The 25,418-nt window shown below is 39.7% G+C and overlaps 1 protein-coding gene and 1 pseudogene across 1 annotated transcript; both read right to left on the bottom strand.

Moving 5' to 3' along the window:
• Positions 1-1,762: 1,762 nt before the first annotated feature.
• Positions 1,763-5,296, bottom strand: LOC114775478 (leucine-rich repeat-containing protein 15-like). The gene is made up of 2 exons (XM_028966546.1): positions 5,161-5,296; positions 1,763-4,302 (listed from the first exon to the last, which is right to left on the bottom strand). The coding sequence occupies exon 2, from the start codon at positions 4,296-4,298 to the stop codon at positions 1,929-1,931; it is 2,370 nt and encodes a 789-aa protein (XP_028822379.1). The 5' UTR covers positions 4,299-4,302; positions 5,161-5,296; the 3' UTR covers positions 1,763-1,928.
• A 647-nt stretch (positions 5,297-5,943) lies between these two features.
• LOC114775479 (leucine-rich repeat-containing protein 15-like) lies at positions 5,944-10,338 on the bottom strand (annotated as a pseudogene).
• Between the last annotated feature and the right edge of the window lie 15,080 nt (positions 10,339-25,418).

The following is a 25,418-nucleotide window of genomic DNA, read 5'->3' as shown; positions in this document are numbered from 1 at the left end:
CCATCACTACAAACTGCACAACAAAATATAGCTTTCAGTGTGAACCAGTTCACCATTGCTTGTCACTGTGGTCTATTAGCTTTCATGCCAGTGCCATTTGTTTTCTTTCTGCATAGGCTGTGTCAAATTGGCCTTCTTGCAAAGAATTGGATCCAGTATCAGAAATACTTTCATGCAAATTTAGTTGATTCCATGACATTTTTTTTCAGACTGTGGCTGACAACTGAAATACTGTAACAATTACAGACAATACATGCAAAATACATCAGAGTATTAGAAATTACTGTAAGAAAACAAAATGTAAAATATATAGAGTAGAGTATAAGAAATAGTCACTATGTCTATTACCCACGCAGCATTAGGGCATTGTCTGCCACAAATATGTTCACAATGGCACTAAAAATTCTCCCTCTACCACCAAAGAATGGTAACCTTTAGATTCGGTAATTGCAAACTCATCTAGGTAGTTTCTAATAAGTTGTGTACATGGTTTCTGTTTGGTTATCATAGCTACAGCAATGGAGTTGGATGTCCGTGTTAGGGATGTTCCCATCTGGGTTGGGAAAACATGTCCATCCAATGAGAAAAGGGTTGAGAAATTTACAAGAGGTGTCCTCTGCTCTGCTGAGAGAGTGATAATGAAAACCGAGTGGATTCCAGTTTCTTTAAGCAGGTTAATGCAATCAGGAAAAACTGTAACCCACGTAACCACACTGACACCTGGTGACAGTACCAAGGAATAACATTCACTCTTATATTTACTTGCAGTTTATATTTATTTAAATACACGTATATCCTAATATTTTTTAGATTTAAATGTTAGGCATAAAACAACAACATTGGTTTAGAAATAATTTTCTATTTCGAACCGGGCCAGCAGAAGTGCTTCATTTTGTGTGGAAGTGTGTGTGTCCCTGGGGCTTGAGGAACGTCAGTAATGATCATCCACTTCCCTGTTTCATCCCATCTGAAAATGGGCAAAGACAATGCTGCTGTTCACTCGCCATTCAGCGTCATTCAACTCCTTTCTTCATGCCTCATGAGCCTCCTGTTCCCAGGACGATCAAAGCCAATGTCCTGTTCCTGTCAAACACCTGTTATACAGCATTTGACAACAAGAGCTTCACAAAACTAATTAGGGTTACGGCACTGCAAGGTTATAACCTATGTCACTGTCAACAGACATTTTACTGGGATGGGATAAATGCAGAGGACAAATTTCACTGTGTGCACCGTGTGCTGTGCTGCTGTGTGTCACATGTGACAATCACTTCACTTTAAACTTAAGCACCCCATGTCTTTGCTCAAATCGGTAAACAGGAACACTGTTTATTACCATATTGTTCACAGTATTTAAAACCAGTTAAAAACATGGTGGCACCCACGACTAACTGGAAGGTTTATCGTGTATCTGTATTACAGATACATGACCAAAATGTGGCTTACATCTGACTATCAGAGAAACAGTAACATTAAACGGACAATTCGTTTTATATCAAGTTGAACCATTTATAAGCCCTTGTTTGCTTCATCAGGATTATTCGTGATATTGTTTTGTGTTTTAAATAATTGCCTGCCCTGTTCATCACTGTGTAACAAAAGACATTTCCACAGATCATTAGTGATCATTTAAAATCACATTTTCTGCAGGACTGGCCTGCATTATTGCACCATCAGAGTAATGCTGCTTGCAGTGTACTGACCGCCAGTTATGCTCTGCTGTCAAACATTTACAGGAGCATGCACAAAGAAGAAACGAAGGTGTTTTACAATCTTTTTTATAAATGAAAAATATTGTTACAGATTCACGACACAACAAGGTCATACACGTTCTGTTCAAAATTAACAACAAAAGAGTAATACTAAGGATACAGCAGATATGTTGGAAAACACGATGCAATGGCATGTATAGTAAAAGGCTGCATCTACTACAGTGCAACAGTCTCTGTTTCACAGACCGGTCTCAGGCTGATCTCCTTCCTGTATAAGAAGCGTGTTAAGTTCACGCGGTTGTAACGCCTCTCTCCTTGTTGAAGAGAGCGGTACAAGGAATAGGTGAACCAGGTTAGTGCTGCAGTGCAGAATATCTCAATTACCAGCATAGTCGTGTAAAAAAACACCTTCTCCTTACACCGTGCAGCCTGAGAAGCTCTCAGGGCAGAATAGCGGCTGTAGGCAGAGGAGGGTGAATGAAACGGCAAGAGAATATTGGGACAAGTAAAGATTCTTGCAGTGTCTAACTGTGGTGTGGTCTTTCTTTGGCTCATGGTAGTTAAGGGAAGTGTGGTTGTAATGGTGGTTGTGATGATAGCTGTAGTAGTAGTTAGAATGGGTGTAGTAGGCATAGCTGTTGTTCGCATTGTGGGTGTGTTTGTAGTTGTAGTTACTGGTTCAGTCGGTATTGTGATAGATGTGGTAAGTAGAGTTGTAATGAGTTTTGTGGTAGCTGCTGTTGTTGTAGCTACTGTAGTAGTGGCTAATGTAGTTGTCAATAGAGTAGTAGGTTGTAAAGTCATAGTTGTTGATCGTTGTGTCGTTACTGGTGTTGTTGTTGTCGTTGCTGTAGTAGTTGGCGGCAGCATTGTCATTGTTGTTGTAGTTGGTGGTGTGGTTATCACCATTACTGTAGTAATCTGTGTTGTTGTAGCTGGTATCGTCACGGTTGTAGTTGTGGGCAATGTTGTAGTTGGTGGTGTGGTTTTTATGGTTGTAGTTGTGGTTGGAGTTGCTGTTGTCATGGTTGTAGTTGTGGGTAGTGTTGTAGTTGGTGGTGTGGTTGTTATAGCTGTAGTTGTGGGTGGTGTAGTGGTTGCAGTTTGTGTTGTTGTTACGGTCGTAGTTGTAGGTAGTGTTGTAGTTGGTGGCGTTGTTGTCATGGTTGTAGTTGGTATTGTTGTCGTCATTGACGCACTTGTAGTTACAGCTGTTGTGACTGCTGCCGTTGTTAATGTAGTTGGTGTGGGCTGAGTAGGGCACGTCAGACTGCTTTCACTGAGAGACATGATGTTCACACCATTCAGGTTCTCAGGCTCTTGACACGTGACAGGAAGTTTTATCTTGTCCCCATTTGACTGCATCCAGTGGAAGAAGGGTATAAGATTGCAGTCACAGTGCCAAGGATTGTTATTTAGCTGCAACAATTTGAGATTGATGAGATGGTCGAAGACGTCTCCCGGAAGCCACGTGAGGCTGTTGAAAGACAGTCTGAGAGTTGTTAGAGATGACAATTTTTCAAAAGTTTTAGATTCTAGTGATTTGATCGAATTTGCTTGCAAATTCAAGTCTTTAAGTGTTGTTGTGCCCTCAAAAAAATTGCTTTGCAAAGTTTCAAAGTGGTTTCTGGATAAATCCAGCTTTCCAAGTTTTGTAAGGGGTTGAAAGACCCCAGGAGGAAGAGAGGTGAGGTTGTTGTTCTTCATGTTTAATTCCGTAATCTTAGATGTTTCCCCAAACAGCACTGAAGGAAGCTTAGTTAACTGATTATTATCCAGGGTTAACGTTTTAAGCATTGGGAATCCTACAAACATCTCATGTGGCAATTCAGTCAAAAGATTGCTGTCTAAATAGAACTTCAGCAGTTTGCTTTTATGTGGAATTAAATTAGGTTGTAGATGTGTTAATCTGTTCCCTTGGATGGCAATTTCCTTTAGGTTGGGCAGATTGTCAAAAAATCCATCCGGAAAGGAACGTAACTGATTTTCGTACAGCCGAAAGACCTGCAGCATTTTTAAGTTTGAAAAAAGGGATGCTGTCACAGAGCTGATGTTGTTTTTCGCCAAATGAAGAACCTGAAGGTTTTCCAGGTGATCAAAGGCACCTTCCTCTATGGAGGTTATTTCATTTATGTGCAGCTGAAGGTCTCTAAGTTTCCCCAGACCATCAAACAATCCCTTCTGTAGATGGTGAATTCTGTTGCTTTTTAGGATAAGTTTTTCAAGGTTGGCCAAGCCCTCGAATGCCCCCACAGGAAGTGAGTCAACCTGCGTGCCTGAAATTTCAATAACCTTGATGCTGTTCAAGCCCTCAAACGCACCAGCTTCTACAGAACTTGTTGTGCTACCAAGAAACTCCAACTTCTCCAGCTGCGGGTTCTTGGCAAAGGCTCCTTTTGGAATTGTGCTTATCAGACTTCCAACAAAGTAGACCTCTTTTGCGCCAGATTTAAAAGTGTCAGGAATTGCTGTAATAGTTTTGTCGTAAACGTCTTGATCGTGGCACTTCTCTGCATCCTTACACGGCTGTGCCGAGCAGCTCATCAGCAGTGGCAGCAGTCCGATGCAAAGCGGTACTGCCAGCATGTCCCTGCAAATATGAAAGTAAGGATGACATTCTCTTTATTTGTGGATTATCATATAATATTTCACAGACGGAACATTCATGCCTGTCTGAGAGAATTGTAGTGAACTCATACTAAATGCACTGAATATATCTTTGTTTCTGAGGACAAAATAATAATGAACAAGCCTGCCTGTGTGACATTAATTCAATTCAGTCAACATAACTTGAAGGAATATTGCAATATTACGCAATGTTGTTTGAGGATGATTTATAAGAGTTAATTTGATCATTGCATCTTCATTGCATTTCTTGCAGGTTTCAAAGCACCAGACAAATACATTTACATATTTAGAAATCAGACATTACTCAAGATTCATGAACGAAAATAAATTTTACACACATTTAATAACAGCGCCTTGTGCCTTGAGTAAAATATATGCTTTATATAAATATATATAAATATATACTGAATTCAGTCCTTAGTATGTAATTAATGAAAGAATAATTCTGGAAATCTGGAAATATTGTTCATATAGAACAGATTATAATCTGCACTCGTGTCCTTCTCTAAAGTCTCTCAATTGAGAATTGCCACAACAACATCAAGTCGAGTGAAGTAATAAACGAGAGCCAATGCTAGTTCTCAACCAGTCATTGTAGTAGACCCTGAATACATTAACAAAAAAAAACAGCGACTATTGAAATATTTATTTATTCAATAAATTACAATATTAATTACTGCATTTACATAGGCTATGAATAGTTTGGCAAATATATATTTCTATATGCCTCCAGGTAAACGATTGAGCAAATAATCTGTTCTGTCATAAACAACTAGACCACAAAAAGCACTAAAATAACAACTGAACAAACAAATCTTACCTGTGCAATTTCACTTTTCCCACATTATTTTTTAAATGTCCATGATCGGTCAGGAAGCAAGTGCATGTCGGAAGCTGTTCTTATCTTACTCCTGCTGTGGCGTATGTGACTCCCTGGGGTGTGACAAGAAAAAAAATCTGCCTTTACAGATAAGGGCAGAAAAACGTTGCACTTGGTATTTAATTTTTTCTTTTTATTTTTTTTTAATATAGAAGTTATCCACGTGTTTTTAATCACCCCACCTGGTTGCATCCAGTTATTTTGTCATGGGAGACCAGCCTAATTATTTAAAGGAATATGTTTTATCAATTAAAAACTTAGCAATTAAAAATATTGAAGTAATCTTCACCACAAATGTGGTCATATGTGTTGGTTAAGCTCTTGAATGTATCAACTAGTGGACCTGGACCACCAAGGAACTCCAACTTCTCGTGGCTCCTTTTGGAATCATAGTAATTCGGACTTCCTTTTTACAGTGTTGAGCAAAATAACTTTTGTAGTGAAGTATTGTATAATCCTGGAACTCTTCTTTTGTGATTATATAGGCTGTGCTATGGCCTTGATAAATGTTATGTGATAGTCAAAGTGTATATCTTGTCATGTTGTCTCCCTGTTTTAAATTACTTCGGGCAAATGACCTAAGATATGCAGCCACATTAAAATCAGACTCAAGAGTGAAATCCTTTACACCCCTCAAAATAAAAAGTAGCTAATTACAGTACAGATATTTACACAGTAAAGAGGTTAATGCCTAGTAACAAACAAAAGATGCAAGACACCTACTTAACAGTGATTCTAGGAAAACACTTTTTATTTTTGGAAGTTGCAATGGCACAAAGTGATCCGTCCGGGCCAAAATGTTCATTTAAATCACAAATGGTTCTCCGCCTCGTGGTTCAGAGAATTGTTCACTTTTACACATTCACAAACAGTACAAGATGTTACTTTTCTGGACTGAAAAATTCATGTATTACAGTTTGAAAAGTCAAACCATGGAAAGAAAATAGATTTTTGGTAGGTCTGTGTGGGGTTTGCGCACTCTCCCTAGCTGGTATGGGATTCCTCTGGGGTCCTCTGCTTTGCTCCAACTGAACACTAGGTGGACAAATTCGGCCGTGGGCGCCGGTCTGTGTGTGAACGGTGGATGGAGGACACCTGAGACACTGATAGGGATTGATTGGATAATGATAGATAGTGGAGCTACTCAAGCACAATGAATGGCTGCCATTTTTTCCCTGACAAATGAACACTCTTTAACACTCTTTAGCAAATTTTTGCATTCAAAATTTGGGAGTAGACACGTCCTTTTGAATGCAATGATATCCATGTTCCAGATCAGCCGATTAATGTGTTTGTCCATTAATTCTGACAATAATATACTTTGAGACTGCTGTGAATCTTCTCAGTGAGAAAGTAATATAGATTTTTGCATATGCACAGGATTTATTACTAAAACAAAAATAAAGAAATACTATGTTATTTTTTTCTTAAATGTCCTGTCATTTGGAAAAGTGAACATACAGCGATATATCTCTCTATTCTTATCTCACTCCTGCTCTGTCCAGACTAACCGAATTTCTGTTCTAAGAGATAAGAGCAGAGGATCTCTATGCCACTGCACTCCTCTCAAAGTACAGTTATAAAATTCACTAATTACATTAAAATTCATACAAAATAACATTAAATGGTACTATTATACAGTAAAAGATTTCCATTTAAACATATATTTACCAAATATTAACTCATATTGTATTAAGTTAGATGAACAAACATGTTCATTTCTTATATATTTATCTATTTTGTATATAATCTATATACTAGTTTATTTAACCTGTAATTAACTTTGTGAAATAACTGTTTTAATTTGTGTTATTGAATGAAAGTCCTACATTAAACTGTATAATATTTCCTGGAAAAAAATTTCTACATAAATTGTATGTAGCATTAATTTCAGTCTTGCAATGGTTGCCAGGAACCCCAGGGTAACTGATATTCTGAACATGCGATATTACAACTACACTACAATATATCACTTAACATAAGAGACACTTTTAAAAAGCATTTGGTCTTGCAATAATCTCCCTGCAAAAGAAAAACCAACCACCATGTTAACACGTGGTTCAAAAGATCTTCTAAAAATTGCCCTAAATGAACATGTTTTACTGAAACTTAGAAAAAGTCTGGGACAAATTGTAGCCTGTAGCTCACTTTTTATGAGCAGACAGTTCCATCAAGTGTGGCTGATCTAAGCCATGGTTTTTGGCTGGTGTTTGGCTCATGTAAATTTTTAAAATATATTTTTCCATTTGCCTGGGGGTTTAACACATATGCCCCTCCATCTTCTTCTCCAATGATGTTTCTAAATAACAGAGCTTGTTTTTGGTGGCCTCTGCAGATTTCGACTGTCACGCCTTTTCCTGTTCCAGCAAATGAAGCAGATGACAAAGCTGGTTATGATAGCTGTGCATACAAGGGCAGTGATCAAATGTGTGTGCTTTGACAAGCCACAGCTAACAATATCCCTGGTATGGGTGTCACCACCCTGCTCAGGCGCAGTGGTGGCCCTGGTGGCAGGCACTGGCGTGCTTCTCTTTCCTGATGGCGTGTGAGGTCTTCGCCTTTTATCGGTTGGGCTCTGTGATTGACTGTATGGGATAACAGAAGGTGCATGTGAAGGAGTTGCATCAATATCTTGATCGGTCAGGTCTGTTATTTTAGTAGCGTTCAGGGCGGGAGGTGATTGACACTTTATAAGTGACAGGTTTGCCACCTTATGTGGGTTCAACAGCATCCAGTCACGGAGCTTAATAATGTCCCGGTCACATCTCCAGGGATTCATTGCAAGAAGCACTTCATTTACAACCTGTAAGGAATCCAAGAAATCCTGCGGTGCGTTTATGAGGGAATTGTTGTGCAGGTCCAGCTGACGCAAACTGGAGACGCCATGGAGCAGCTGCCCAGAAAGGGACTTTATCTGGTTATGCTCCAGGGAAATATGGACGAGGTTAGGAAGCCCACTGAATATGCCCATTTCAAGTTGCTTGATGCGATTGGTGTGCAACGACACTTCCTGAATATTGATCAGGCCTTGGAAGGCACCAGGAGAGATGGTCTCAATCAGGTTTCGGCTAATTACTAGAAGATGCAGGTTTGTCAGATTGCGAAACACGCCATCCTGCAGATGTGTAAGTCTGTTGCCATAGAGCCAGAGCTCTTGAATGCTCATGGGTCCGAAAACACCAGTGGACAGGTTCTGCAGGTTGTTCTCATGCAGCGTGAAGCGAGTGAGGTTGGGCATGTTCATGAAGATCCCCCCAGGCAAAGCAGAGAGTCGGTTGTTGGACAAATACAGCTTTCGCAGGCTCCGCTGATGAAGAAAAAGGTCAGCTGGGAGATGAGTGATTTGGTTGATCTGCAGGGACAACTCCTCTAGGTCCACCAGGTCCTTGAAGACTCCAGCTGGTATTTCTTTCATGCGATTGTCGTTCAGCGGAGGATCTTAAGTTGTCTAAGGCCACTAAAACTTCTTTAGGCAATTCAGTAATTCTGTTTTTGGCCAAAATCACTTTTTTTAGTGGGTTAGATTGTAGAAGGCATTTTCTGGCAATGTAGTGAGCAGGTTTCTGGCCCTAGATCTAAAGTCTCCAAACTCTCCAAATGTGAGAACAGGGTAGAGGGAAGATTTGCAATTTGTTTTTGGTTAAGTTCAGGGACTCCAGTGCCTGGAGGTTTTGGAAGAGGTCCTCTGGGAGAGAAACCAGATCAGTACCTGATATGCACAGGGCAAAAGGTTATTTGTTGCATCAAAGGTGTTTGATGAGATGTCAGTAATTTGTGTGTCTCTGATGTCAAAAATTTGAAGGTCTTCAGAAACATCATCAAAATCTGCAGATTTCAGAGCCATTATGCTAGTATTGAAGATGAACATGGCATTTGTGCCTGCAGGTACCGGTGATGGAAACGTAGAGATTATATGGCCTTGACAGAACACTTTGGTCTTCTTGCATTGACAGTTGTCGGGGCACATTCCAGAGGTGAAGGCACAAAAGCTGATGGATACAAAGACTGCCATGTCCAGGAGACCCTTATGGGGGGAAACATTGTTTAGAATGTGATTTTATATTTCCTGAAGTCATGTCACAAAATTTAACAGGTTTTTACTTACTGTAAATTTCTGATAACATATTTATAACAGTGTAGGCCTGTTCTCCTTCACTGAAGTGTACACAGTTTGTGTATTTACCATATAGTTTTGTATTTGCATCAACAGTTTTGTAAGTGACCAAAAGGATACCTACAGGAGGGATCAAATATACAAATATACTTAAAAAAAAGAAATTGTATAAATACTGAACATAGTTTTAATATTACACAACTTTCTTTTATGTACATTTTATGTAGAACTTGCCCTAGGCATCAAGATTCTTTGACTTTAACACCTAATCCTGCTGTATGTACTGTTGATGCAACTGTGCTTGAAACACAAGAGCAAAGCGTCTGTACATTTCTTATGCTAAATGGGATTTTGAATTGTAATGCATGTTTCATATTAGAAAAAATCAGAACCTTGCAGAACATTGAAACCATATGCTCTATTGTAGCCATAACATAATCTCTTACAAACATAATAAAGGAAACTGTGTCTTTCATTGTTTCAACCCGGTATTGTCTAATTGGATCAGGAAGAAAAACTATGTATTAAACCAAAAAACAAAAAATATCCAGTGAGCATCTGTGCTGAGATATGAAAACTATTACTTTTTAAGATAAGTGCAACAGTTTGGCTTCAGGCACTAAATGGATATAAGGTGTTTGTACATCTATAATTTAATCCTAAATATATATTAGAGAGGTGTTTGTGTGTGTATGTGTGTGGTGGCATAACATAACTCAAACAAAGCTTCACTCTACTAGTAACATTGTACAGTATATAAGAAAAATGCTGAACATACTTATGTAATACTTTATGTAACTGTCCATGCTTCTAAAGGGAGGGAAAGGGCTCTGTAATTGTTTCCATACTCCTTATTGACTTCATGTGGCTGTAACCAAATGCTAAGTTCAAACATCATGTGATTGTACAAGCTAATGTCTTTCCGTGATTTTTAAAATTCACTGTGAACATTTATTGTCCCCTAAAACAGCAGTGTATGTCCCCTCAACTTACCATTGTGCTTGGTTGGTTGAAAACAACAGCAGGCGAAGAAAACAGGCAAATTTTGGGTTTCAAAGTCCACTCACACAGTCATCTCCCTGTTTATCCTAATCATGAAGGTCCATTTCAGCCCAGAGAGAAAATGTTCTTGTTCGTCTTTCTTGCTCCCTTGCACACATTTGTATTTAAAAATAATTTGGGATAATGCCTCGCCTTTTTAGGGTGGGAGGAATCCTGTAAAGAGGCTGCTGTTATGTGTGTGTGTGTGTCTAGCGAGAGAGAGGGGAGTGGTAAACTTGGTGGTGCACCGTGTTTTGTGAGTGTGTGTGTCTGTTGGGGGATTTAGGTGTGTTCATGCTGACAGGGGGTTTTATGCTCGGCATAGGGGCTGCTTACTGATGATAGCCAGAGCCTCAATAGCATTCCATTATGCTGAGCATGGAAGGATTCTCAGACATCAGATTAACAAAAAAACAACTTTTCATTAATTAAGATTAACCACTGTTTTTATTTCTTTTTATTCATTTTCAGCTTGAGCCTTTACTAAGTCCTGTTGGAAACAGGCAAGACCAAGTCATGGTTTCTTTCTCATTAAAATTCTGATGTTCCCGAAAGCTTTCTCGTGCTCATTTTATAGTGGCAACATGGTCTGAATAGCAACCAATGCTTGTAACTTTATAACAAAGGCTGAATTGGCTTTCATTGTACCTCGGCCTGGGCTTACGTTGATCACCAGCCTGCAGATGTGAGCAGAATTTACCAACTCCCAAGCTAGGCCTGGGTTACTTGGGTTTTCAGTTAAAAACCTTTATTTCAATTCCCTCTTTCTTAATAAATATCATGTTTCTTTCTTCTTTCAGTACTTACTGCTCTGTCCATATCACACACACAGAGACAGATACACATACACACAACTATATACAGAGTCAGATCTAGGTCAATTAGCATAACATGTACCTACATTTACATTTACAGTATTTATCAGATGCCCTTATCCAGAGCGACTTACAATCAGTAGTTACAGTTGGGACATGGACAGTCCCCCCCTGGAGCAAACGAAGGGTTACATGTCATGCTCAGGGACACAATGGTAGTAAGTGGGATTTGAACCTGTATCTTCTGGTCATAGGTCTTCTGGTTCATGTGTTACCCCACTAGGTTACTACACCCTACCTAAAGTCTATAGCTCATCCTTAATCAACTATCAACCAACTATCAACCCTCAAGGTACATAAACTGCTGATTTGTCCTACATTCCTCTCCCCGTAGCTCAGATGTAAAGTATCTTTGCCGAAACAGAATCAATAACTGCCTAGAACATCTGAAACCAAGGGCTGAATTTGAATTCAAGGTCCACATTTGAAGAACACTGCTGTAAACTATGGGTGTTTCTAATGATGTCAAATGTGAAGCAGTTGAAGCAAGCTTTCTAGTGAGGGTGCTGCACTGGGCGTAGTTTTGTATGCTTATGTACAACCGTTTCTTTCGTAGAACGTTGGGAAATATTATGATGGGGAGAATGTATGATTATGAGGAAGTGTCTTAGTGCTGCAGAGGAGTACAGGTTTTTTTAATATTACTTAAACTACTTCATTACAAAATTACTTTTAAGTTATTTTTTCATATTCACTTACTATGTGTTTCTCTCGGGATGTACATTTTCTTTACATTTATATTCTGAATGTATTATCTGCATAAATATTCCTACATTAAAGCATCCTACCTAGACAGAATTGTCAGTCACATTGTAATTCCAATATATTTTTATAGCCACTGCTTCCTAAACATTATAGATCAAGTGAACTTTCCAGGGAGTTTCCCAATGTTGTCAGGAAGTCAATGATCTTGCTGTTTCTTACTGCTTGCCATGTACCGTCAGATGATGGCTGTGTAATAGAAGCTGACTCATGGTAGTTTCCCAGACAAAGAGGCCGTGCCATTTCACTGCGGTTGGAATGGGTCTTCTTCAAACTAATTTCGAAACAGCAGCACTGCTCAAAGGTGAAATTAATTGATCACAACTTTAGAGCTATAGAATTAGGTACAAAATAGGAACGTCACATAAAAAAGTATGAATTCATGCCATAGGAATATGGTGGAAGAATGGAACTATAAACAAAAATATGTTTAATATACATAACAGGATCACAAACCAGTACATAACAAGAGAGTGAGGACACGATACAATGGTCATGCATTTATAACATTGCACAGATGAAAAACAGGCCAGGAAAAGAACGTTACCACAACATTACTGGAACATGGGCAAAGACCGTTTTTAAGGATACATCTTGCTTACGGTCAAGAGGTGTGGATGGGGAGTACCGAGAGTCAGAATGTTCAGCCATGCTTGTTTATTCAGCACTGAAAAGAGGTAAGTACTCACACAAGATCACAATACACCCCTGTTCTAAACTGCAACCCTATCCAGAACATGAACTCACACTAGCATTCACCCAGACGGTGAGCCAACCTCCCCCTGAATGCCTTGGAGGTGGGCAAATGCAGATGAACCCAGCTCTATTGGCTGTCAACACTACATTACTCCCCCTCATAACAGAACACAGCACCCAAGGTTATCTTTGGGCAACACCCTCTCCTTTGTTTCGGGTTGTACACCCACACTGTGTGTGAGAGTCCCTCGGTTCGGAGGTCATAGGTTCTTTTCACAGTTATAATAGTTTTGGATTTTTCATTAGTTTTAGTTTTTTGTTTTTTTTTTTTTTTCCAAATTCAGTTAAGTTTTAATTAGTTTTTAGAGGCAGATTTACTAGTTTTTATTAGTTTTGATATTTTGAAATTGCTTAGTTTTAGTTTAGTTTTTATTAGTTACAGTGTTAGTTTTAGTTTTTTTTTTTGTAAATTAGGATATTTGTCAGGTGCATGAATCAAAATCACCAGAATAGCCTTATCCATCTTAGCTCCGATAAGGTTATTGACTCTTGCAGCTCCGGGTGTTTTTAATTTTGGTTCGAGTGAAGTGGTGAACTTTTTAAAGGTAATCGAGTCACAGTCGTGTAGACATTCCAGTCTTAATAAACATATTTACCAATGCTTCTTCTCATTTGTGGTGTTCCTGCGTATTTACTAGCCAGCAGCTACTTGGTCGCGGGGTGGAAGCAGTCCATTATGGATGCTGTTGTATCACGTTCCTTTCCCATGTTACCTGGCCTGGCTACCGCTTCTCTTTCGGGGGAGGGCGGGCGAGAGGCTAGCTTGTTCAGGTACTCTTGGTTCGCCTTTTTGTGTGAGCTTTTCAAATGGACTTTCAGATTCGTGGGGTTTTTCCCCTTGAGAAGTATTCCACATATTGTATCACCTGCTTCTACAACAAGGCACTTACTTTTATTTTTGCCACTGTCATAATCAAAGAAATCCCAAATAGGACTTTCTTCCGCTTTCTTCCGACTTTCGCTGCAGCCATCACGCTAGCCGACTATGGACACGTGACGTCACAGACCACGTGTTACCATAATGGTCAAAAACCTGGCTTAAAACTGGCAGCGTGAAGTAAATAGATTTTAATTCAACCCAAAAGGCTTATTACAAAGACGAAAACGAAGGACGTTTTTGCTATAATATTAGTTCGTTTAAGTCCGTTTTGTATACACACAAAACAGTTTCAGTTAGTTTTCGTTTTTTTTTTTAACTCTTTATTTCAGTTAACAAAAATGCTTTTTCAATTCTAGTTTTAGTTTTATCGTTCGTTTTCGTTAACTATAATAACCTTGGTTCTTTTCTGTCAGCCCCAGATGTTTGCGGGCTAACTCATGTACCGCCTCCATCCGCTGCTATACAGCCACCACCTAATCCATGCTTGGGGTGCTGGGCAGCGTGTCATCCGGAGGGCGCCCACACATCAGGTCAGTTGGTGTCCAGGATGAGGGCAGTTGGTGCCCAGGATGAGGGCAGCCAGGGTGCTCCCTGTCGACTCATGTACCATGCTCTGGTATGCCAGGAGTAATAAAGGCACATGCTCATCCCAATCCTGTTGGTGCCGGCTGCTGAGCATGGCCAACTGTGTAGCCAGGGTCCGGTTGAACCTCTCGACCAACCCGACGCTCTGAGAGTGGAGTGGAGTTGGCCTTGTCACACAGCTCTATCACCAGACGGGACTCGAAGTTACGTCCTTGGTCACTGTGTAGCTCCCGTGAGATGCCGAATCGATGAAACATCCCCTCCATCAGGCAATCAACCACCATGGTCGCTTCCATGATTTGGGATGGCGTAGGCCACCACCTGGCCCATCCCCGTCCACAGCCGGGTGTAGGTGGGCCGCCACTGATTCTTGACTGATGGTAGTGCCAGTGTCAAACAATTCCCCTGGCTGGTGACGCCTCTTCTGGGGTAAAGCTTCATTCCACAGACCATCAGACACCTGAACACTCAGGGACTTTTCTCTTTGGACCGATGTGCACACACTCTAACTCTTCTATGTTTAGAACATATTATTTTTACAGCAGTATTTGCACTATTAGAGCAGCATTTGAACTTGAATTTTGTTTAAATGTTTCATGTAGCACCTTGTTCCTGAGAAACATTGTTTTGTTTCACTATGTACTGTGCAACATGTATGTAGCTAAAATGACAATAAGGCTCACTTGAACTTGAACTAGAACTCCCACTTTTTGGACTTATTTAGCTCCTGCCTCAGGTTAGGGTGTAATCTTCTACCCAAAAAAATACCAATGACATAGGTTCTTTGTGTTTGTTTGTGGCCATTGTGCCAGTTGCTTCTCTGTTTAATAAAGCCCCCTTTACCTGCAAAATGTCAAGCACCTTTACTTTACTTTACTTTACTTTATTTAGCAGACGCTTTTATCCAAAGCGACTTACAATAGGAAGACACCAGCAATTCTCGTTCGATTTCTATAGAATATCGAGTTTACAAACTAAGAGCCCTGATAAGGCTTAGACTTGTCATTGAAGAGCATGCTCGGAGATTGTTGGGTGCTAGACTAAGAAAAAGCACCTGCGCCTTTTTCCCCTTCATCCTGGGCACTGTGACAACCTAGGTGTAATGCTGACTGGACAAATCCATGCTGTACAAAACACAGCTATCCACTATATAAAGCTAAGGAGCCATGCAGTTTATATACTTACGGACATAATCATGAACATATAGCATTGCTTAATGACATCAATACACAGTGCCTAATGGTTCTTGGTGGAGCTCCACAGTAGGCTAGTTTCTCTTAATTACTGAGTAAAAAAGTGCCTAATATCAAATCATAATAATAGGTGAGAGCCTCTTTAGGCTTGCACTGCTGGTACAGCAGCTGCCTGTTAAGTTTGGAATTAAAGTGAGGGGAACCAGTTCCATTTCATTAAAATATTAAAGTTTGACTTCAGTGGTAAAAAATGTTATGGCTCTTATGAGAGTTAGAAAAATGTTGCCATGGCAGGTATCCAACAATTTTGGAAATGGAGAATGGGTTTCCAGAGTCAGATTCATATAGAAGTTTTAGTGTTTTACATGTACTTCTGCATAGTGCAGTATATCGATTGTGTTTGCTTTTACTGTAATTGTAAGTGGCTATAAACTCATAATCAGCCAGAACATCTGTTGCTATTAATATTAGTAAACTGTGATTGAAAGAGGATTGCCAAGGCTGAGGAAACTGTAGAGAGCGTTCTGGAATGGTTTTCAGGAATGCTAAGTTCATGACCCAGGATCAGGCTGGTTTATCAGATAGGACAGGGAGGTTCACACCAGGCATGTAAACATGAGTTTTATGTGCACTGTTTAAATCTCACAGAAATCCAGGCTTATTCTATTCACATTACTGGATGTACTAGTAGACTATGTATGTAGATTCGATTATTAAAATATCCCCTCCTATTAAGGTCACAATCTTGACTTTTCAAAAATAATAATCAGACGTTATCTGTGTTGCATGAAGCGCAAATGCACAACATCCTGATATTAATGTGAAACATCCATCTGGTTCATCTGGACATGCTGAAGAGGGCCTCAGAATTCTTTTAGGCTTCCGTGCCAATTTTCTGTTCATGTTAATGTTTTTTTTTTTGCTATTAAATCATTTTGTCAATAGTGGTTCATGCCAATGTAAGATAATATTCTATACTTTTATCACACTCAGATGTAAGTATATAAAAAATCTGATTTTATTCAATTAATAGACTGAAAATATATTAACTTTGAAGGGCATGGGCGCCTGGGCTGACGTGAGCAGGCAGGAGACTTGGGTGAGAAGGCACAGGAGAAGGCACTGGCATATTGGGCCGCACGGCAGCAGTGGAAGCACGTTAGTGGCGTGGAAGGAACAGTCTTTACAGTGGCTTGAGGGTGTGAGCAGGGGGCTGGTAAAAGAAGCATCTTCATGCAGGGATTGGCAATGACAAGAGCAAAAGAACAAAGCGATGAAGCAATGGTGGCGGTGGTGGGCAGGCAAGAGGTTTTAAACAGCGATGTCCAAATGGCAGGCAGAAGAGGGCAAATCCAAAAGAATCGCTTGGCAAAATGAGTCGTCATTAGGTGTAGTCAAAAGGAGAAAGGTCACGATGGCCGCTGAGTATTTATATAGAAAGTCGGCCTCTTCCTCGTATGTTTCCTGGTGGACTGCCTCATGTGTCCACACCCCCCTTCTAGTGGGAGGTGGAACGGGGGCTGTTACAGAACTTCTTATTCAAAAATAATTGTTCCACAATTCATTAAAACTAATACATCTTACGTAATCCAAACCAGTTTAGTTAAAAAAAGTTTATTTTGTTCAGTGTTAAACACTGTGTTGAATTAAGACATGTGTATTTATTGTCTATTCAAGAATGAAATAAGCTGGATCAACAGGATACAAATCTATTGCACTAAATATGTATGCTTTGAGTGTATTTCACTAATATCTTTTTCATATGTTTAAATATACTTATAGCAGGGTCAGAAAGTCTGATAAAAGTATTTTATAAATTGTCACAGTATGTTTTTTATTTGTGAATATAGACATTTAATATAAATCTTGAGTTATCCTGAGTTTGAGTTGAGTTAAATCTACAGTCTGTTTTTTCTCCAGAGCATTTTGTATAGCTGTAGTGGCCCTCTGCTCTTATTGAGTTATTTCTTTAAAGGGAGTTTATAAATCTCTCACCATAGGACTGGACACCTTATCGCCATCAGTTTTCCTGTAGCTGCTCTCTCTCACCTAAAGTCTTGGGAATTATCTCCACTGAACCATCCCTGCAGGGGCTTCTGCACAGATTGATACACAATAAGACCAGCTTCCTTCTCTTTTTGTCCTCATCTATGTCACTTGTCCTTCACACTTGCAACACGAAGAAAAACGTACAACAGTGAAGGGCCCACTTTCTGTTTCTGGCCAATGTTCATGCCTGGAATGTTGACTTTGCCACTGTGACCATGACATCAGATAAACCCTGAATCAAAATAGTTTAGATTGGTACTGTTCAGTCCATTGTATGAAAACTAAAGCTGGTGGTTTGATAAGATTATGACCAATGTCACCTCTGGACTATGGTAAAAGTAAAAACAATAAAAAAACTTTTTATGTTATCATGCAATCTCCATCCTTTTCTTTAGATTCCAATAAATGCATGGTCCACTTTATTTCTTTTATAAAAATGATATTTTGTCTTTTAATATACATATTATGGTAGTGTCCTAAATGTTTATTAGTTCACATGGTGATATAATGATTAAAAATACACTTGACTGCTGATATGTCTACATTTTGTAGGCATTGGACGAACACACAGCAACATTGTTTTAGCAGGCGTTTGAGAGTTATGAGTAATCGGAATGTTGCCGTGTAGCTAACCCGTTCTCTGCGTGCCCACATAGTGATGGATGCATGGTGGTGCGATGTGGTTGCTCAAGAGTACAATTACTGAGCCGTGGCAGTGTCATACTGTGAACACACTCCCATCACAGCCCATTAAAACGGAACAGAAACAAAGCCCCCATAAACTCTTTGGCACTACTGTGAAGAAGTAGTGCTCTTTGTGAGCTGCCTGGGGAATATTATGTGTGCCTGAACCAGAAGGCGATCGTGAAGCAGATGCAATTGGTAGGAGGTTAAATTCATGGCCACTGAGGTCTGAAGCGTGAAGAAGGGCATGGCGCTGTTTGTTTCAGTGCTGCATTGCAGGCAACGATGTGGAGGCTATTGTTAGCCTATGTGAAAAAGAAAAATATTAATCTTTTAATTGTCTTTCAATCAGCAAAAAAAGTTTTTTGAGTAGTTCAAATGTTTTATCTGTTAAACGCAACACATGACTGGACAGACTATTTTTAAAGGTCATAATGAAATGACAATCAAAGAAAAGACAGGTTCACCTCTTTGCTGTGGTCAGAAAGGTTGAAAGGTTGCTGTGTCCCCCAATGGTACCAAAAGTGTGTGTGACAATAGCAAGCAGAATTTAGAAAAAGGAGTTGCAGTAGTTTGAGCCAAAGAAAGAAATAAAATTCTCTTAATTTTCTTCTCTGTTTATGAAGGCAGTTGAGAATTGCCCGCCATCACCGCCATTGTCAATTTTTATCAGCTCATGATTGTTATCATTTGATCATGTTAACCCCTGATGTTATAGCTAATGACAGCATCATTTGAGCTTATAAGCAGGGGTGCTGATGTCAGTTCAGTGCACAAAATAAACACTTTCTGTGAATGAAAAAAAAAATGAAGGCTTGCTTTTGTGGACAAAATGTGCCATGGTTTATGGACAAACTACAAGTTTGGGTGGTAGTAGCCTAGATTCATTTTGGGCAAATAACAACTTGTCACCCCATATTAGTGTTTTTTGAAGCAGAATTAGTGCAGCTGTTGAATAATACTCGAAAGTAAGTATGACTTAACTTTTTACATGTTTATTAAACGGTTTCAATTTGACTGGTGATTCCCATCCCCGGTGCTCATTGATCCACAGGCAATTTTTAAATGATACATTTTCCTATCAACTTATCAATTGGTAGAGATCTGAATTTGAAAATTCACTAATGTGGTAAACCAAGGGCTTTTCAAACCAGAGACTGAATCCAGGAAGTATCCACAAACAAGCCAAAGTTAACTGGAACTGGTGATGAAGCACAGGAGACAACTGGAAAGTGGAGATAAGATTCTGCAGCAAAAAAAAATGTCCTTTCCCGGAGTTTTTGTTTCTGAGTAATCAGATGTGTGATTTTTTTCCCATACATCTGCTTGGACTGAAAACATGCCTGAACACTGGCAGGAAAAAAAACATAAATAATGGGGGTACAGTGAGTAATTTGGCCTTTTAACATGATTTGACAGGCTTTCTTTTTTTTTTTTTTGCGGCATGTTTTTGTTTTGTCTCAAACGCTAATTGTGTTTAGTTGAAAGGTGCATTGCTGTCTTGTGCCGTTCATGGAACAAATCATAAATCATTTGGTCATGAGATTCAGAAACCTGTGTGTTGACATCCTATATGATCATATAGGATAAGCAGTGGCATTACACTGTCAGCTGCATTACAGCAAATTGTGTTTTATTTATCTCGCACCGACTCAGCACAGACCAATTTTGCTCTGGACACCATTGGCAGGATCATCTTGTATTTCATGTAGGTCAGACACAACATAATGTTCCCCTGGCTGCATGTAGTCTTTAGAAAGGCCCCAACGGCTTTCTGGCTGGAGAGATGGAAGGATACAGTTAAAGCATGGACTTAGGCAGCACAGAATCTGATATGCTACAACCATGCAGTCACCCCTTGTTTCAGGCTGAAATTGTGAACGATGGACTGATAACCTTGTACCACAGACCAATTTCTCATTTCTCAGTATTGTTCAGATTTCCCAAAGGAAAATGTTATGATAATTGCATATGTTTTGCTGTGACTATTGGATTTAATTAGTTATAGAAAGTCTGTGTCTAAAGATATATGAGGTGCTTATAAGCATGCATTTCTGCATTATGCAATTAATTTTAATGATGATGTCACGTCGGCGAGCTGATGAGGTAAGTAAGCACAGAGACGGTACATACTGGAAACAATGATTTAGTTATCAACAACAAAGGAGCACGGCACGATGCCCGAAAAGGGGAAATAAAAACACTTTACACAAGTTTTGGGGTCCACAACAGAGTTCACGAAAATGCCTCCGCTCCTAATGGGCGAAACCACAGGGCTTCTTAAAAGCTGTCCTGATTGTGCACAGGTGATGTCTTCAGGTGCCGTCACTCCTGACAGATGATTTGTCATCAACATTTTTTATTTATTTTGACATTCAAAAAATCTAAAGAAAAAATCCCAACGAGAAGTTGTAATTAATAAATTAATATCGATAAAGCACAATTGCTTTGCACATACATATCAGCTGTGGGTTTAGACATTCAAAAGGGCTGACGGTTCAAACCCAAGCCACAGCCTTGTGTAAGCAAAGACTACACACTCTCCCAGTGTTGATGTGGGTTTCCTCCTGGCTCTCCAGTTCCTCCCATCATTCTAACTAAATTGGCCATAAGCGTGAGTGAATGGAGTCTGTGCCCTGTGGTGGGCTGGTGCCCAGTCCAGGGTGGGTCCCTGATCCTCCACCCAATGACGAGGGGCAACGGCATCCTGAGGTTTGCATTTCAGATGGGACTGAACTGAATGCAATCCTTCAATAATGAAGCACAAATACCATGTAACATGTCTGGTAACTTAATTTTGTCTTCACATGCCATGTGTTAAATGAGTCAATACACTGCACAACAAAAAGCCACCCTACCATGTTATGCAAAAAAAAAATCACTTCTAGCCTGCTTCTTCATATTTATAATGCTGCACACATCATTATATTTGTATCAAATTAACAACCATCCCCCATGTGTTTTCTCTTCTGACTCAATCAGCTGCTGCATTGTTCCGCAGCAGAACAGACCTTGAATGCCTACTACACAATTTCAAACACGCATATTGTGTAAAGTCGCCCGGTAAAAGGGGGTATTCATTCATTTCTTTACACAAAATAGAAGCCGAGTGCTTTTTTTCCCCTTTGCTGTCTTTTTTTGTGAATATTTAGCCTAGTTATAGACCCACGCAGGTGCATACATTTTCATCAGCCTTTTGGGAGAACAAACGAACGGAAGAAGCCATGCTCTAACATTACTCATGCTAATTGCTTCACATGAATCGCAGCAAGAAAACAGACAGTAATCAGCAAAATGCTAAATCTGTTGAATGCCAGGTTGTTCTCCCATTACCTGTCCTCTTTTCCATCCGATGTTATTGCAGTAATAATGTTATTATAGACTAAAACATTTGATGTTACCATTACTGCTACTGTTACTGCTTGTCAATTGCCAGGTATAAGGAAAAATAACGGGACCCACAGAATTCCTTAGAATTCCGATACAGGGTATTTGTTCTCAAATAAAATAATAAATAAAAAGTTTGCAACTTGGTAGATGACATATTAGAACAGCTGAAATCGTATGGGTTTTGGTTTCTGCTTTCCTGTTATTCATAAGGTAGCAGCCCAACAGGGGGCAGAAAGCGACTGTGTAGATGGCCAAAGAAACGCTGCAGAAACCCCATCCAAGTTTATGGAAAGGGAGGTGAGCGGTGTTTGCTGGCCGCTGTTCAGGCAGTCCGCCGAGTGCCAAGCTGTGGCTCCTCTCCTCAGCCCTGGTGTTGGAGCAGCTGGTCTTTTTGAGTCTTCAAGCTCTGTCCCCTATTTGTTGGATGGCACAACTGCTATAATTATCAGTCAGGAGAATTTTATAGTGACTATAAAGTGAAAATTAAAAAGATTATTTGTCTTTGTGAAAACACCAAAAAAAAAAAAAAAAGTGACCATTGCAAAAATGCATATTAGACATTGTTCGGACACCCAAATGAAATCCAAAAACTTTCAAAAACTTTTCAAAATTAAATTCATAATCAACATGCATTTATAGAAACAACCTAATAACTTAATAAAAAGATAAGCGAAACAAAGTCCATGGTCAGTATTGTGTTCAGTATTGAGTTCACGTCTTGTGTTTGCACTAACAAAGTCCTACTAACATGCATGGACATGGTTTAATATCTGCAATGCATCTGTTTTAGCCTGAGAAATAAAGCATGTAGTAACTATTGACATATTCACTATGGACTTATTGGACATTTCAAACAAGGAGACCAAGAATATCTTCAATCTCAAAGTGAATCTGATGGAAAAATAAGCGACTTTGTGCAGTTTCCTTCTGTGACGAGAGCAGAACATTTCAATTCAGCACAGGCGTATCTGCAGTGTCTACAGCTTTGATGTTTCCCAAAAGAGAGGGATGTAACAGAGATCATAGGAAGCATCACAAATCTGATGTGCATATGCCAACCAAGGCAGGGATCAGTTTCACTCGGAATTGCCGGGTATGACACACACGTCACGAAAGCACACAGACATGACTGCTTAGCATGAAAAAAATGGGGTGTAGAGACCATCCTAAAGCCTTCTCTGTCACATTAATGTCTTGGTTGTGCACAAATACAAATCTGTTAATATCTCATCGTTACTGAATTACCTGCAAAATGTTGGACTGGATTGGAAAACTGGATGTCCCAACAGGCATTCACTGAAGTGAGACAAAGGATGCTCTCTGTATCTGGAACGCAGAATCAGAGATAGGTTTGTCAGGTTGCCAGATCATGACACAACCTGAATCCATCCATCACTGACTAGGACAAATTACTACAAAAGGGAGAAAGCACTTTTCCCTTTCAAAGGGGCAACGCCAGCAGCGGTGGCCGTGGAAATGACCGATGGGAGCGTAAAGAGATGCACTCTTGCAAGGCACGGTTTGCCGTCCATCCCTTTTTTGCCTTCACTTCTATTTGTGGGTTTTCTTTTACACACGCACGCTCAGTTCGTGTCAGGAACAGGTGCTGCCAGGCCTATTCGCAACTGGGATTTGCATTTGTAATCACTGGTTCATTTGGGAATTGTGTTCCTCTGACAAAAAATGGCTGTTGCGAGCGTTGCATTAATCTATAGATACATATTTGGCACGCATTCTCTCCCTTATGCTTTTTTTTTTGTGTGCAATGTTAACCCCAATATGAATCACTGAGCCAGGACACCTTATTTATAAAAAAAAAAACAGGCCTTTGAAGCTTTACCAATAAAGTCTGGCAAAGAGTGGCAGGTAAAGACCATTCCTTGCATTATAATGTAAACCTCTGCCAGACTGATTTGGAAATCATTAGCGTAGCCATGTGAGAATTACGTAGTGGCTAAAATGTCATTGCATTTAGATCCAAGACAACTCATACCCACAAACCCATGCTTTTTGTTGACATTTTCTGATTAGCACATTGCTAACACTCACCCAAGGGAAAATATTCGTTCAAATTATGGTGCTTAGCAAGTGTGTAAGCAAATGAGAAAAATCTTATTGTTTTACCTCCAACACCTTTAGGTAAACATTATCTAAACTTTGGAATATTTGCATGCACAATGGGGAGTCCCCAAAGTAATTTAGTGTATTTTTTTCTGTTTTTTTTTTTTTTTTTACCACGGGCAATCCTGATTTGAATTTCCAACGTTGTGCAAAGTGCATGGTGCATGAATGATGAGCTACACTCATTTATTACGGAAACCAGAAAGAACATTTCTTCAGCTACGGCAGAAGAATGAGCGAAAGTGTGAGCGAGCGCATAGGAGAACTGAATAGCCTGATTATATTCTTAATGAACTTTTTTGTTATGACAGGAATCAGACAGGGACTTCAGAATCTCATTCATCTAATTAGCATTTTCCCATTCACTTCTCCTGATTAACATAGAAGCGAGATTCAAGAGTTGATTAGCGTGCTCTGCGCGACGTTTTTTTTTTTTTTTCATTGCTGTGTGCCGTCAGCGCTGACCACATTTACAGAAATTGCTATTGCCCCCAACGTTATAGCTGCAATCAACTCAGCTCGGCCAGGCCGGGCCAGGCCATGCCGACAGACTTCCTTTAATGACATGTTGCACAGAGACACGTTGTAACCCGGCGTGATTGATGAAAGCTGAACGAGATGCATGTTTAGCCCCCCTGCTCTCTGCTGTTAGCCCGTGCATGTAGGGGCCCTTGCGTCCACTGTGTGGAGCTCTCTCTCCACCCTGGCTCTGCTCCATCTCCCACACTTCCTCGAAGGGGAACGTGGCATGGCTCAGATCAATGTTTCTCATTTAAAGCGCTCAGCCAGAAGGCAGGCGTTGGACCACTGCTCTACTGCTGTAGTCCTTCACTTAGAGTTAAGGGAAGACCTTTATAATGCAGCCCAGGGATGCAGATTGCCACCACATGTGCCTGTTGGTTCATAATATGAAGAACTTCATCATGAATGTTATTATGAAGAACTTTAACACATATCCTCAAAACTAAATGTATACTTTTTGTAGTCTGCTAAAAACTATATCCAAATAAAAGGGGTTGAAAACATTTAGCATTCTTAAAAAATACGTTGCAAATCTATCATTCAGTGGACAGGGCTTTTGGCCAGGGGATTTTAAAAAAATTAATGAAGGTCTTTTTGGTGCCATGAGGATTTCGATTGCTGCTCTGAAGTAATTAAGCAAGCAGAATACGTCGCTGTTTTCACGACTGTTGCATTGTTCGAAAGAATGATAATGTGCTTGGCAACAGAGAGCAATACCTTCTGTGACTTTATACTATGGAGAATATTTTATGGGAACATTTTTAATCAGTGCCACTTAGCCTTTAAAAAAGCAACTTGACGGAATTTGCTTCTGATTGAGTGTTTATGAGTGATTACCCTGTTCTTTTCCCTTTAATGACATGAATTAATGTTAATTGTCTATGCAAATTGCAGCCACATTTTGTTAAAATGTACACAGCTCAAAAAATAAAGGGAAATAAGACATCGTAAATTTGAATGAATGAAATATTCTTCTTAAATACTTTGCATAGTTGAATGTGCTGACAGCAAAATCACACAAACATGATTGATGTAAATCTAATTCATCAACCCATGATGGTCTGGTGTCACACTCAAAATTAAAGTAGAAAATCGGGCTGATCCAACTTTGATGTAATGTCCTTAAAACAAGTTAAAATGAGGCTCTTTAGTGTGTATGTCCTCCACGTGCCTATATGGCCTCTTTACAATCCTTGGTCATGCTCCTGATGGTCATGCGGATGGTC

This window comes from Denticeps clupeoides, unplaced genomic scaffold (genome assembly GCF_900700375.1).
Source record: "Denticeps clupeoides unplaced genomic scaffold, fDenClu1.1, whole genome shotgun sequence".
In the NCBI taxonomy this organism is placed as follows: Eukaryota; Metazoa; Chordata; class Actinopteri; order Clupeiformes; family Denticipitidae; genus Denticeps; species Denticeps clupeoides.
Note: the sequence above shows the minus strand (reverse complement) of the source record. Positions and strands in the feature narration are given on the sequence as shown.

Excerpts from the sequence above, each read along its gene's own strand:
- LOC114775478 (XM_028966546.1), bottom strand. The coding sequence starts at position 4,298 with ATGCTGGCAGTACCGCTTTGCATCGGACTGCTGCCACTGCTGATGAGC.